Source organism: Gobio gobio (genome assembly GCF_949357685.1).
Source record: "Gobio gobio genome assembly, chromosome: 12".
NCBI classification, from domain to species: domain Eukaryota; kingdom Metazoa; phylum Chordata; class Actinopteri; order Cypriniformes; family Gobionidae; genus Gobio; species Gobio gobio.
In genome coordinates this window covers 5,505,299-5,521,469 of record NC_137105.1, presented here as the reverse complement: position 1 = coordinate 5,521,469, position 16,171 = coordinate 5,505,299, and the positions used below count along the sequence as shown (strand labels likewise).

The window sequence follows — 16,171 nt, the reverse complement described above, 5'->3', positions numbered from 1 at the left end:
TACCTTAACCAAGTAGTGTTTTGCTCTTCCTCATTTAAAAATAAAATATTTTCCTCATATTTTGAATCTTTAATCAAACTTGCAGGGGTCATTGAAAACAAATATCCCCCCCGGACATCACGTTTCATTGCTTTATCACAAATAAAACAATTGACTACAAGCACAACTATACAACATGCTTACAAAATCTTTGAATAAAGGTCACTTTTGACCACTACTATTAAATATATTTCCATAATAGCTGAAGTTATACGAACACTTAAAATATTTAATCAGTGTTTGTTATCCATTTCCAAGACCTTTGGGAAAACAAACATATTTATGTAAATGTGCTAAAACAGAATTAAAACTAAATATTGGGGTCTTCTGACAAATTATGCTATTGCATTCAAACACCACACACAAAAATACCATTATCCTAATAGGCCGTGTTTATATTTTTTATAATTATATGTTTTAGTCAACATAGATGATGCAATCAAATCATAATTTATCTGATGTTTATTTATGTTATGATTGCGATGTAGAGCAAGATTAAAAAAATTAAATCAGGTCGGCGTGATCTGGTGCAAATAGAAACCAACAAAATATCCCATCACTCGTTGTGTAAATAACAGGGTTTCTGCAGGTTTCACCAAGCCAGACTTTTTAAGAAATTTTTATGATTTTATGAAGACTTTTTATGAAATTTAAGACCTATAAAAGGAAATCCAGTCACAAATTTACTTGCAAAGTAAATTAATTTATTCAAATTGATAAACTTGCACTTCCTCATAGCTCAATCCCACCAGGATTTCATGACTTTTTTGGGGGGATTTTTGAGATCAAAATAGCTGATTTTGTGGTGGTAATTTCTAGAAATGTGCATTTTTTTCATAATTAGGACACCACATTTACCATATTATGTATTATGCTAGATAACCAATAGCCACACATGACAATATAATAAAAAACAAAATACATAAATCTTGTTTATTTTGGTTTACAAATAATCTTAAAAAAAAAATGAATGTTGATTTTTCATTATATTTAGTAACCGCACAAACACGAAAAACTGGGAGGACTATTAGTTGAAGAATAAAATCCGTTTTATGTGTCTGTGGTACAATCTGAAAGAGACTCCAATAACAGGAAAGCTGATTGGCTGCAATAGAAGCTGCATGTTGGTCTCATTTGCAGTGGTTTTAAAGCTAATTATATTTAGACTATTTGAACTTTCTAAAGTGCTGCAGGATTTCAATGAGCATTAGAGCTAGCGTTACATGGACGTAGGAAAATTAAGACCCGTTTAAAATTATTTAAGACCTAAAACAACTTTTTAATGCCTAAAATGTAGATTTTGAAATTCCAGACTTTTTTTTAGACTTTTTAAGACCCCGCGGAAACCCTGAATAAAAACTACAAGGCATTACAGAACTAAATGCAACATTTATTGAGCCAACATGCTGACACAGTGGCAGAACAGACAATATACACATTCTGGGCAGAGGGGCCAATAAATATCCCAGCATGAGTCTCACTTCCAGGTGTACTGCTCGCCCGGCTTCAGTTCCCTGAAAACACAGTCACACATTCAGAAATCATTCATTTGCAAAGACACACTATGACTTTAAGACGTCTTCATGAGATGTCATACGACCTGCTGTATAAAGCACTCTTGTTCCTGAATGCTGTGAGTTTCTGGTCATTCCGTCGGTCCAGATAAACCCCGATGACGAAACCCAGAGGGACCAGAATATTGACCCAGTGCTCACGAATCGCTGCTGCGAAGTTCACCATGATGCCTGCGATTAAAGACAAGAGACAAATCAATGACAACGTTGAATGATTTCACTTGACTAAGTATGTTTGACAATGTATGTTTCTCATCACCTTTTGATCTAAAGACTTCTGCTTTGGTTATATTTAATATAAGTATCTAATAAAAATGAATACGTAGACGTGTCTTTTGACTGGTATTGTAGTCCATAGAGACAGAGCGACAATCAAACGCTCTCCATTGCGTGAAGCGGCCTCCTTGACATTTCGGACTTATAACAAAAAACTGAACAATATATAAAAGCTGATATGTGACAAGGTGTACAGCAAACAAGCTAAACAAAACCCAGAAGCAAAAACCCAGACGTTTTTATAAGCTGTTGACCCAAAAAACGAGCGTTTAAGGACAAAAAAGTGGATTCAGGCCATTGAGACAGAGCGCGCGGGTCATATTACACAGAGAACTACACCCACTTGAGGGGAACGTAATCAGCGACAGGAAATATAATATATAAAACGGATATTTGACTTAACAGTGACAGAATGTTTACTGCACACATACACATACTGAGACATACTGAGTGTCAGGATCCCAAAATCGACCCATTCTTCCTGCTGAAGCTTCACTTCGTATCCACTTTTATCTTCTTAAAGGCTCGTTTTTTTGGGTCGACAGCTTATAAAAACGTATTTCTGTGTTTTTTTAGCTTGTTTGCTGTAAACCTTGTCACATGTCAGCTTTTAGACATTGTTCTGTTTTTTGTTATAAGTCCGAAATGACAATGAGGCAGCCTCACGCAATGCAATTCAATGGAGAGCGTTGGATTGTTTTCCCCCCCGGTGTGGGCGTGGCCTAAATACGCTCTGTCTCTATAATGTGGACATACACCGATCAGGCATAACATTATGACCTAATATTGTGTTGGCCCCCCCCTTTGCTGCCAAAACAGCCCTGACCCATCGAGGCATGGACTCCAATAGACCCCTGAAGGTGTGCTGTGGTATCTGGCACCAAGATGTTAGCAGCAGATCCTTTAAGTCCTGTAAGTTGCGAGGTGGGCCCTCCATGGATCGGACTTGTTTGTTCAGCACATCCCACAGATGCTCGATTGGATTGAGATCTGGGGAATTTGGAGGCCAAGTCAATGCCTCAAACTCGTTGTTGTGCTCCTCAAACCATTCCTGAAGCATTTGTGCTTTGTGGCGGCGCATTATCTGCTGAAAGAGCCACAGCCAGCAGGAAATACCGTTTCCATGAAAGGGTGTACATGGTCTGCAACAATACTTAGGTAGATGGAAAGTGTCAAAGTAACATCCACATAGATGGCAGGACCACTGCAGAGCGGGAACACCCCACAAGAGCTGCAGTTTTGGAGATGCTCTGACCCAGTCGTCTAGCCATCACAATTTGGCCCTTGTCAAACTCGCTCAAATCCTTACACTTGCCCATTTTACCTGCTTAACACATCAACTTTGAGGACAAACTGTTCACTTGCTGCCTAATATATCCCACCCACTAACAGGTGATGAAGAGATAATCAGTAGGATTCACTTCACCTGTCAGTGGTCATGATGTTATGCCTGATCGGTGTATATATATGTCATAGGTGTATGATTATGATGCCAGCCATGTGACGTGAAAGACACTGAAAAACAGTCATTCTGCAGCATTCATTGATCCGTCTGTCTGCAAAACTCGGTCTCACCTCATTAATATCTACCGAATCAGATTAAACAGATCGAAATACAGATGTCAAAATGAAAACATCCCATTATCAATGTTTGTGTGGACGTGAAGGTGACCGCTCTGGGCCCGCGTCCACACTATCTGCTACTGTCCTCAAAGAGATTTAAATATCATTACTTCTGCAGAAAACTCGTAAAAACCTTTACTTAACTTGAATATTGACAATCAAATATAAAACACGTTTATTAGTTAAATATATAAATTAATGTAAAGTAATTTACCTGCCGCTCGTTGTCTCTGTTTATTAGCACAGCAGCATTAGCAGGAAGGGTTAGAGGGCTTTGGACTGTACCAACTATCATCACGACAGTTTGAAGGGAGGTGCTATAAGTTTCCTTTCCTCTGCGTTTAAAATAAAAAGCAAGGTCTTTATATCTATTAATTTTTTTTAAAATGTGCAAAATATCAATCATTGAAGTTTATATAAAATCCCTAAATAAATACATATACGTATATAAAATCTGCTATTATTTGGATATTTATTTATTTTTACCGTTTGAAAGGCTGCAGAATTATTACGTCAAGCCGAAATATATTTTTTCTTATCCAAAACTACATTGTAGAGATATATTTAACACATATAATTTTATGTGTAAAAAAAATGGTATACATCGTTTACGAGACTTTTGTCAGTTATTTGCGAGCACCCCTCTAGTGCCGTCAGTGGTAGAGTCTAGTGACGTCGGCAATGGCGGTAATGGCTGCTGGTCTCTTCTCATGCCGCCGATCTGATACATTAATATGAATATAATATGATTTTTCAGCAAGTTTCATCAGTTATTAGTGACCGAACCGGCTGAAATCAAAAGTGAAATAAGAAGATACGGGTATGCAAGTGTTTATGTACATAAACGAAGTCCATTTTTAAAGATAATCTCTTCATTTGTTTGGCTGCTATGTGTTTTCAATGAGTTCAGATTAAGTTTAAATGTCAGATTTATCCTAAAGTTTTGAAATTGTATAGTGTGTGAAGGCTAATGAATACTCATATTCATTCATTCTTTGCCTCTTCTCGTCGAACTTGCAGTTTACAGTTAACGTTACATTACACACTGCTCTGTTATTTTACCTGCATATGTATTATTATTTATTAACATATTTATAAGTAATGCGTTATAATTGGCGGTATGAATCTCATTTTTTTATGTTTACAAAGCGTACTGTGGTGGTACAGTGCTGGTATCAGATACTAATACCATGGTATTTGGATAAATACCATAGTTATGGTTATGTATTCATGCCATATTCATGTATCATGGTATTCTAATGTATTGAAAAGAGTACCATGGTATTACTGTGGTACATGTACCATTACAAAACAGTGGTTTTAAAAACATGGTCGTACTATTGTACCGAATGTAGTGATGCACCATATCGGTATCGTCCGATGGATATATGTTCATTTTTAATGTTATTATCCTGGTCTGGTCAGAAAAACGGATAAATGATGTATTATTTACTTCAGCTGAGACGCTTTAGATGCGCTCTGTTCACCATGATGGTTTTGACTTGCTTGAAATATGATTTTAATCACTTCATAAAAGTAAAATACAGTTAAGTGCAACATGTGCAGCGCAAGGCTACATCAAATTATCATGAGAACATTTTAATTGTGTGCTTGGGACATGGCTTTTAATGGTGAGACTTTTGATTTTGTAATCAGACACTCAAAAAATGTATTAATTCGGATTTAGATTTATCGGCCAATATATCGGTTTTCAATAAGGAATTATCGGTTATCGGCCAAAGTTTTCATAGCATTGCATCCTTAACCGAATGACTTTTTGAAGTTTTTGCGAACTATTTATTTGGTGGTTAAAACATATTAAATGTGATGGTTTTCTGGTGGTTATTTACTGATGATCTCTTGTGTCCATCCATGGGTCAGACGGCAGGATGACGTCCATCATCAAGCTGACGGCTCTATCTGGAGTCCAGGAGGAATCGGCTCTGTGTTACCTGTTACAGGTGGACGAGTTCCGTTTCCTGCTGGACTGTGGCTGGGATGAAAGTTTCTCCATGGACATCATAGATTCCCTGAAGCGGTACGGTAGTTTGACAATGAGGCGTGTTATTTATATATTTTGCTGTATGTGATTGTGATGTGTATTTGCCGTCCTGTCTCCGTCAGGTATGTCCATCAGGTGGACGCAGTGCTGCTCTCTCACCCTGATCATCTGCATCTGGGCGCTTTACCGTACGCTGTGGGCAAACTGGGGCTCAACTGCACCATCTACGCCACCATCCCTGTCTACAAGATGGGCCAGATGTTCATGTACGATCTCTATCAGGTGAGACGGATGGGTTTCAAATGAAACACTTCTTGTGATTGTCTTATGAATCTGAAATATTACTTTTTTTAATTGTCAAATTAGTAGTTTATAAAAAAAAAAGTTTGACAGGTCATGCTCATGGCAACATTTATATAATGTTACATAAAATTCAAACAAAAATGAACCCATTCTCCTATACATTAATAACCAATACAAACCTAAAATCATTTTAATAATTCTAATAAACAATTGTTTTATTTAAAAAATCATGTTAAGATTATAATTTTAAGAAAATTGGAAAATTCCTAAAATGATGGCAGGCTATTTGAGATTCTTGAATATGAAACTTTAAATTATTTTATGTTGGGTTTATTTGAGTGATTGTTGGGTGACTCTCATCCTAAAATGAATAATAAAAAGAAAAAATGTGACTTTTTTTTTTGCATAAAGAAAACAAACTCAATTTTCAGACTGGTAGGATTTTTATTTTCATGACAGTTAAGCACATTTCCCCCAAACTCATTTATAACTGAATGCATCCTGATGTTTAACTTTTGAGTTTAATGCATTTGCATTATTCCCAATTTTGCTTTATTACAGTAAATAAAATCAGCATAAATGCAGTATAACATATTATATATTATTTGAATTATGTTTTGCATTACAGTAATGATAAAGGTTTTTCTTTTGCATTAGGGAAATCAGAATATGGGGCTAAAATATGCTAAATTATCTTGAAAATAAAGCCACAATGCAGTATGGGTTGTAACATGATTTTACTTTGACAGAGATCTGTGAATCATAGACTTGAACTGTCAGTTGAACTTGGAATATAAAGATGTTTTGTTGTGTTAAACACAAATATCAGAATGAGGCAGAGAAACCTTAATTATGTTCCGTCTTGTTTGGTCTCAGTCTCGACACAACACAGAAGATTTCTCTCTGTTCACACTGGATGATGTCGATTCAGCTTTTGACAAAATCCAGCAGCTGAAATACTCTCAGATCGTCAACCTCAAAGGTGAGATACACCTTCAAGAAAACTTACGAAGCTTTACTTCTCCATAACAGTGATACTGTGATGAAAAAATAGTTAATTTATTAATGAACAGGGAAAGGTCACGGTCTGTCCATCACCCCACTTCCTGCGGGTCACATGATTGGTGGCACTATCTGGAAAATAGTGAAGGACGGCGAGGAAGAGATCATCTATGGTGTAGATTTCAACCACAAGAGGGAGATGTAAGTATGGAAGAAATCACCTGTACATGAAAGTAGCATCAGAAAGTTGTATTTTATTAAAGGGATAGTTTCAAAATGTTCATAAAGAGATTCATGAGATTTCAAATCCATATGAAATAAGCAGTTTAATCCAGGTCTTCTGAAGAGACACGATCACTTTATATGAAGAACAGATTCATTTGGGTATATTTCAGGTTGCATGTACTAGGGTTGGGCGATGTCCTCTAAATTTGCAGTTGACGATGTTTACAGTAAAACATTGTGATGGTCGATGATATCGTCGTTTGGGGGGGGGGGGGGGGTAATTAGGTAAATAGGTAGATAATTTACCCTATCTCTTAACATAAATACTATTTTCTACTTAAAACTATCATTGTTATTTTTACTAACCCAAATAATGCACGTGAGGGGAAAAAAATTGCTTCCTTCCACTTAAGAGTTGAACTCTTTTTATTTTAATATATCTCTTTACATAAATAATATTTTCTACTTTAAAAAAAAAATTGTGTTATTTTACTAACCCAGTGTTTTGTATGTGAATGCTGTTTCACGTGAATATTACCACAGGAGTGAAGCACAAAGCTTTGTTTAGCCTAGAAAGGAAATAATGGTCAGATAGCATTTATTCATTCTGTTTTGCGATCTGGATCTGGTCACTCGATTTTCCGTGAATTTTAACAATAGGCCTAGTCCATTTTATCCCAATGGACATGGACATCTCGTTTCTTTTCCCAAATCTTTACCAAATCCAAAACACCCATTTTCGCAGGGGATTATAAACGTTTCTTCCGTTCGCTTATAATTAAGTCTATTAAAACTATTCACATCCTTTACTGTGTTAAAGTATAAAAAACACTGTGGGACGAATACCTTTTTACTTCAAATTTTATTTAACACAGTTTGTTCTTGTCAGGGCTTAAAAACGGAAAAAAATATCAATCGGTTCACTCCGAGCAGAATCGATATTATAGTGTTTCCGTTTTTGCGTTCCTCAATAAAAATTACTGTTCCGAAAACGGTTTGATTTGAAAAAATACCGGTTAATAACGTTATTTTAATTTAGCCTATACTTTAAACAAATATGTATAAATAGACTTATTTTCACTCAATAATAATATAACGCATGGTAATTAAACTTGAATATTTATTTCATAACATTTTTAAAACCACAACAGAAATACATGCATTAATTACAAAGCATAAACAGCGGACCCCTCAAAGAATCCAGGGCAAAAGTGGATGAAAGTGGGCAAAAGAGACGGATTAAAACACCAGGTGTAAATGGGAGTGTGTCTCCCGCGTCTACTTGTGATCCGATTGACCAAAACGCATCTTAATGATGAGATGAGATGAGATTCAAGTTTATTGTCATTACACGTGTACAAGTACAATGCAACGAAATGAAGTTTGGAGCAAGCCTCCGAGCCGCAGCTATTTAAAGCGCCGCCACACGCTCTCCAGAAATAAAGAAATGCAGATTGCTAAGCATAAAGATCAGCGCCAAAGCAGAGGGGGGATCAGATAGAATGCACGTCTGCTCTGTATGAGATCAGGAAGTGGAAGATATCAGGTGTATTAAAGGGCACCTATTATGCAAAATCCACTTTTACATGATGTTTGAACATAAATGTGTTTTGACAGTGTGTGTAAACAACCACCCTATAACGATAAAAATCCACCCAGTATTTTTTTTTTAATCCCCAAAAATCAATTTCAGAACAAGCTGTTCTCAGATTCTCTGAAGTGTGACATCACACTGCAAAGGCCCGTCGGCAAGGTTTGACTGACACTGCCATTTTAACATAGACCCGCCCTGTGAGACCTGTATGCAATCTGCCATGCACAGGAGAGATGTATTTGCTACGCCCTCTTCTAAAGATGGGGCGGGGATATGCAGCTCATTTACATTTAAAGCGGTACACACCAAAACAGCGCTTTTTATACACAGGCCTCAAAATGACATTTTCAACACGTTGTAATAAATTATCTGTGGGGTATTTTGTGCTGAAACTTCACAGACACATTTTGGGGACACCCAAGACCAATATGACATCTTGTAAAAAGGGGGCATAATAGGTGCCCTTTAAACCAAAATTGACATGTTTGCTGATTTCTCTCAGTCATCTGAACGGCTGCTCCCTGGAGACCGTCAGCAGACCGTCTCTCCTCATCACAGACTCCTTCAACGCCTCATATGTACAGCCTCGCAGGAAACAACGCGACGAGCAACTGCTCAGTAAGTTCAAACAAACCCAATAGTTTGGCCAAAAGTTATTTTGATGAGGAGAACTCATCAAACCAGATTACAGTGTTCTGACGCTCTACATTCTCTTCCAGCCAATGTCATGGAGACTCTCCGGGGTGACGGGAACGTGCTCATCGCAGTGGACACAGCCGGACGAGTGCTGGAGCTGGCTCAACTCCTGGATCAGATCTGGAGGACCAAAGACGCAGGATTGGGCGTCTACTCGCTCGCCCTGCTCAACAACGTCAGCTACAATGTGGTGGAGTTCTCAAAGTCCCAGGTGTGTGATTTGTGCTGTCTATTAGGGATGCACAAAAATCGGAACCGGACGGTTTTCGCTTCTAGCGCGCGATCGGCAACCGGCCGGTTTTCTTTGTATTTTTCTGCCGATTTTTCCAGAAGTGCGCCCGCGTGCACATTAGGGCTGGGCGATATGACGATATTATCGTATATCGACGATGTCTCGCAAATATCTCGATATCGATAACAGTCAGTGTTATCAGACGATAATCGACAGTATCGTAAAAATGACGACTGATAAACTCACAGGACATTGCGTTGCCAAATACATTATAAATAGCTTATAGTTACCATACACTTACCTCTTTAGTGTTTTTGATGCATAGCTACAGTAACCTACATGTGTTAAAGCAAAACATTGAAGTATATGGATAAAAAGTTGGTTGTGTCTGTTTTCATTATACATGCGCAAAGAGAAGCACGTTACAAATTAACGAGACATAGGTTGGCTTGGCTAAATGTTTTAAACAGCTCTAAAAATATTATTGGCTATTAAATTATAAATAGAATAGCCTATTAATAATACAAATATTAATCAAACATGGAAACCTGGAAAACATTTAAAATACTAACGCTAAAAATAAAACGAGAGAGCGAAACCTTTGAACAAAATATTTTATTCAGGACACAATGCGAACGATATTCAATCATTTAGACAAATTGCTTTTATCAGTAACATATTCAAAACGTATTCAAAATAACTTTATGCAGGTGATCTGTAAAACACCGTAAATGTGGTTTACCCAGCATGTCTTAACAGTTGCGTATGAAAATCATAAATGCATTTTTTTAAATCATCAGTAAAATCTTCAAAAAACTAAATCATCATTCAAAATTAAAACAATTCATTTTTTTTTAATTAGACACCTTAAAAATAAAATATAATCCAAACACCTCGTTATTTAATAGAAACCTATAAAACGTATGGTTTGCATGCATGTCTTGGCAGTTGCGTATCATAAATGCATTTAAAAAAAATAATTAAAATCATCAAAAATCTAAATTATCATTCAAAATTAAAACAAATATGATTTCATTTTTTTAAAAATACATTAGGCTAGTTCTCAAAAATAACATATAATCTAAACACCACGTTATTTAATTGAACCATGCATTTATAAAACATTACCGCAACAATCTAACGCAGGTTTCTAGACAGGAAAACGAGCATATTAACCTTTTCTGGGGTTAAAGCATTACGGAATGGGGTGACAATTTGACCTGCTGCGCTAAAAACCCTTTCTGAAGGACTGCTTGTTGCAGGCACACACAAAAATTTTCGCGTTACGAGAGACATGAGCGGGAATCGGCGTTCATTATTTTTCCACCACTCAAGTGGGTCCTCCTCTCCGTCAATTACATCTTCCAAAAGATAGGCCGTGAGCTCAGCCGCTGCCCGACCCGCCTCACTCGTAGGTGTTTTTTTGGTCTTTCCAAGGAGATCACTCAGTGTGTTTTTTTTCTTCTTCAAAGGCACCTCTTGAGCGCTGGTGTTTGCATGTTCTTCCATGTTCTCGTGATTTACCGGGCTTGAGTGACGATGGCACTCTGTAATGGCATCAAGCACTTCTGTCTTGGTTTGCTCCAATTCGTTCAAATTAATTCCACCTCTGTAGCGGGGATCAAGGAGAGTGCTGATTCTGAGAAGTTTTTGGGTTGCGTGGTTGTTATATTTGGCGTCTAATTCCTCCAAGATGCCAGTCTTAATTTTTTTACCCAATTGTGTGTCATCGTCATTTTCCGTTAAGACACGACGTGTGTGTTGTAGCACTGGGGTGACAGACGAAACAGTAACGTAAGTTTCTCCTGACAAAACGTCGGTCAAGTCTGCTACAGGCTTCAGTCCTTTGTTCACTGACTCCAGAACGGAAATATCTTGCCACGTTAAGTTTGGTAGTGGACGTCGGCTTTTGTCATCTGCAAAGACCCGTCGTATTGCTGGAGTCTGCTCCAGAATCCTTTGTGTCATCTTCAGCTTCGACCCCCAGCGCGTTGGACAGTCCTACAATTAATTAATAAACAAAACAAATAACATTAGAATTTAAAGTGTCTATTTTTATAGCAATCTTTTAATTTAACATTTGTTTAACTTTTTTTATATATATATATATATATATATATATATATATATATATATATATATATATATATATATATATATATATATATATATATATATATATATATAAATAGATTTAAAATAGCTGCGTTTGTGTTCTCCAATTTTAATCTGTATAGCCTAACCTTAAACGGTTGAAAATGTATATAAAAGGTAACCATGGGCCTGTATTTTAAATAATATAAAATAAAGGTTAGAATAAAATTATTGTAATATAAAAAAATGAAAGAAAAATATATTAAAGTGATGACAAAAATCATGGGTAGGCTATTTGAAATAGCATAATAAAATACAATATATAAAAATAATGGTAACACTTTACAATAAGGTTTAATTTGTTAACATTAATGTAATGAACCAACCATGATAAATAGCCTATTCATCTTTGTTATGGTCAGTTCATAGTGCATTATCTAATGTTAACAAATACTACAAATGTTGATAGTAATAAGCAAGCATATTACTAAATGTTGAAATTAAAATAATTCATTTTTACATTCATTATAACATCAAGTTCATTATTAGTTTATGCAACTAATGTAGTTAACTAATGAAACCTTGTTCTAACGTGTTACCAAAATAATATTAAAATAATATTAAATTAAAATGGTTTTACCGTTATGAGAGAGTGATTAGGGATGTCGAGCTCCTCTTGCGCTCTCACGAGTTCGCGTCTTCGGTGCCAACTCTTCGAGAAAGCCCCATTAATGGCCCGGCATACACCAAATGCTCGGTCTGTACTGGCCTTCTCCTTCTGAAGTGAATTGTTTATGGCGACATTCAAATTGTGCCCAAAACAATTAAGCCATGGCCACTTTAGTTGCCGCACTGCTGCCACGACATTAGCTCCGTTGTCTGTGGTGATGCATGAAATTTTATTTTCATCGACGCCCCATTCTTTAACACTCTCCAAGAGACTATCTGCCAAATAATCTGCTGTGTGGCTCTCAGGCACATAAATCGTTCCGAAGCAGTTTGATTGAAGTACCCAGTTTTTGTCTATGTAATGAGCAGTAATTGACATGTAAGGTGTCATCGTATTGCTGCTCGACCACATATCCGTCGTAAGAGCGACATAATCCGCGCTACTGATGCTAGTCATAACCTCAGTTTTCACTGTATTATACAGCTCTGGAATAGCTGTTCTTGAGAAATAATTCCGACTGGGTACTTCATACTGCCGGTCAAAAGTTTGAAGCATGGACCGGAATTCTGCCTGGTCCACAAGACTAAGAGGCATCATCTCTTTAACCAGAAAACGGGTCACAGCTAGAGTGCACTGTCTCCATTTTAAACTGGATTTATCGTTCTTCTTTCCACAAGCGAACGCAGAAGCAATCGGAGTTAAACTAGAATTTTTCCCGCTTTGAGAAGCGGCTGCAGAGCGGGGCTCAAATGAGGCCGCTACTGCTGGATGGTGTATGTTGATATTGCTGCGGAGATTAGTGGTCTGCGCATCTTTAACCCTTACTTTTTTTTGCACAGCCTGCAGATAGCCTCTGTTGGATCCGCTGGTTCACCATTTGCATTTGGTTTAAATCCATAATACTGCCAAATTACAGATGTGCATCTTTTCTTGGATATTAAACCGTTGTCCTCCATTTTATGCCTGGAAAATTTTGACACAGACATGAGCAATTGCGCGCGCGGGCGAGTGGGTTATATACTTTGGTTTTATTTAATTTCACTGGTAAAAATGTTTTTTCTTTACACTGAATTTAAAAACAAATGCTGATTTAAGTAACATCTTTGTTTGGATTGCAGAATATGCAGTTGTTGCCTTTAATTTCACATAAATTCAACCCAATTCAATTTCCCGTTGATTTCAGATTGCGGATTTGTTTTCATTGGCCAAAGGCCAATTTGGCCTGTTAAATACCAAATAAACATCTTGTTCATGTATACTTTAATTTTTTTTTATTGTGTAAAAAAAAAAAAAAAAACGGAAATCGGTATCGAAATCGGCCAGTTTGCTTGAAAACATCGGTATCGAAATCGGCCATGTAAAATCATGATCGGTGCATCACTACTGTCTATACTGAAATTGTTGTTTTAAATGTGTGAGCTGATATTATAAAGAATGCCACTCGCTAAAACCAAACAAAAGTGCACAATTTTTAAGCATTATCACACAAGGAAGAATTATGTTTTTTTCCAGAATTTCAGCATGATTGCAAATGGCATATTGATTTTATAAAATAGTTCAATAAACAACAAGTTAGAGTTAAAACAATTTTTGCTTTATTTTGTCAATGATATTTTTTTGCATCCCTGAACAACATAATTGCATTTATTGATTAAATGTAAGACTTTGACATAAAAGATTATATATATTAGCAAGATTATAAAAAAATAGCATAGTATAAAGGAGGCATATATTGCCTCGTAGTGGAAAAGTTATTACTTAAAGCTTAAAAACCAGCCAAAACATTGTTTAATTAACATTATCACAATTCCCAATCATCCCAATATCACACACCATGGAAATTTCTCTATGTCATATGGCAGATCTAACATGTTCTCTCACAGGTGGAGTGGATGAGCGATAAACTGATGCGATGCTTCGAGGACAAGCGCAACAACCCTTTCCAGTTCCGCCACCTCTCGCTCTGTCACAGCCTGGCCGATCTGTCCCGCGTGCCCAGCCCGAAGGTGGTTCTGTGCAGTCAGCCCGATCTGGAGTCGGGTTTCTCACGGGAGCTCTTCATACAGTGGTGCCAGGACGCCAAGAACTCAGTCATCCTCACCTACAGGACCACACCAGGGACGCTGGCCCGCTACCTCATAGATAACCCGGGGGAGAAGAGGATGGACCTGGAGGTGAGGCCCCTAGATTTTCAGATTTTCCACTTTAACTCAGACTACACAATATGTTTGTCTGTTACGATAGTCACTGTGTCAGATTATGCCATTTTTTGCTACATTCAGACTGCAGGCAAACGTGGCCCAAATCGTTTTTTTTTTTTTTGCTCATATGTGACTCCGATCTGTTTTTCTCATGACCGTGTGAACAGCACAAACCACATGAATTCAATGGATCCTCAGATTTCAGATTTTCACTTATGGCTGGTTCTGTGGTCCAGGGTCACAATTGTCATCCACTATGGCTGCGTTCACACTGCAGGCTGAAACGACCCAATTCCGATTTTTTTGCCCTTATGCGACCTGTATCTGATCTTTTCATGACCGTCTGAACGACACAGATCCGATCTTTTCAAATGCGACCCAGGCCACTTGGGTATGTGGTCCAAATCCGATACATATCCGATCTTTTGAAATGCGTCTTCAGTCTGAACTGCCAGGTCACATGTATCCGACCCGCACGTCGTTGATACGCGACAAACGTCATCATTGTAACTCCCGTTCCTTACTCCAGTCCAGTGGTGGCGGTAATGCACAAGAAATAGTTGCTAACCGCCAATAAAAGAAGAAGTACGCACCTGTTGCTAGCCAATCAACTCCAACGCGTTTCTGCACTGTTATGGGCCGCCGCAGACGTGTCTCTTCCCGTGACAAAGTTAGTTGAAGGCGCTCGCAAACATAATTGAAGGTGGATCTGGTCATTCTGAAGTTACTGATGAATTCGGTATCAGTAAAGCCACTCACACCAGTATCCCACCACTCCTGGCTGCGACTCCGCACACACACGTTTCTCTGTACCGACGTTGCTACCACTGCTCCACAAAACGCCATGGCCAAAAACCTTGCTCTCCTCCTCTTTTTTAATTTTCTTCTTAACATGAGAAGGTTGTAATGGTGCTGGCTCCGTTGCGAAAATAACTTTAATAAAGCTAAACGAACTCCAATGCTGACACCCATATTTGGCTACTTCCGTAAACAACAAGTGACGTCATTGACCGTTGAGTACTCTTCTGCGCATGCGGGTCACTTCTGGGTCATTTCACGTTCACACAGGAGATCACAAAAGGTCGCATTTAATTGGAAATGTGAACGGCCTTGCAAAAAAATCGCATTTTTTCAAAAAATCGGAATTGAGCATTAAGCCCTGCAGTGTGAACACCGCCTATGACACACTATACGAGATAAAACATTTGATTCTTGTCGTTTACGAATCACCACGACACCGTACATCAAACGGATCATGCTAAAATCAGTCTAATATGATGTAGTCTGAACCCGGCATTAGACATGCAAATAGGAAATGTAATCAATCAGTGTGAATTCATTTTAAATCAACCCACCGCAGTTCATAAAAAAAAAAAAAACATTGCCGCCAAAAAATTGTCAATGCAGGAAAAACCCTGTGTGAATGTAAATTTGTGATCAGAATTATACAAAAGTAAAAAAGTATTATTTATTAGACATAACTTTAAAAAAAAAACACGGTGGCACCTTAGTTTAGGGTCCAATTCTAACTAGTTGCTTATTAGCATGCATATTACTAGGATATTAGCTGTTAATTAGTACGTATAAAGCACATATTAATGCCTTATGATCATATTCTACATCCCTTAATCATACCCTAT

At 37.5% G+C, this 16,171-nt stretch overlaps 2 protein-coding genes across 2 annotated transcripts in view; one reads left to right on the top strand and one right to left on the bottom strand.

Moving 5' to 3' along the window:
• Window positions 1-1,408: 1,408 nt before the first annotated feature.
• On the bottom strand, window positions 1,409-3,806 carry ndufb1 (NADH:ubiquinone oxidoreductase subunit B1). The gene is made up of 3 exons (XM_079830561.1): window positions 3,727-3,806; window positions 1,640-1,784; window positions 1,409-1,553 (listed from the first exon to the last, which is right to left on the bottom strand). Exons 2-3 carry the CDS (start codon window positions 1,777-1,779, stop codon window positions 1,517-1,519), a joined length of 177 nt encoding a protein of 58 aa, XP_079686687.1. The 5' UTR covers window positions 1,780-1,784; window positions 3,727-3,806; the 3' UTR covers window positions 1,409-1,516.
• A 361-nt stretch (window positions 3,807-4,167) lies between these two features.
• The window catches only part of cpsf2 (cleavage and polyadenylation specific factor 2), a 31,340-nt gene continuing 19,336 nt past the window's right edge, over window positions 4,168-16,171 (top strand). The window contains exons 1-8 of the mRNA XM_079830747.1: window positions 4,168-4,332; window positions 5,394-5,550; window positions 5,637-5,796; window positions 6,694-6,799; window positions 6,891-7,020; window positions 9,141-9,256; window positions 9,358-9,545; window positions 14,214-14,504. Of these exons, the coding sequence (XP_079686873.1) occupies window positions 5,402-5,550; window positions 5,637-5,796; window positions 6,694-6,799; window positions 6,891-7,020; window positions 9,141-9,256; window positions 9,358-9,545; window positions 14,214-14,504 (1,140 nt within the window). The 5' untranslated portion in view covers window positions 4,168-4,332; window positions 5,394-5,401. The remainder of the gene's footprint in view (window positions 4,333-5,393; window positions 5,551-5,636; window positions 5,797-6,693; window positions 6,800-6,890; window positions 7,021-9,140; window positions 9,257-9,357; window positions 9,546-14,213; window positions 14,505-16,171) is intronic.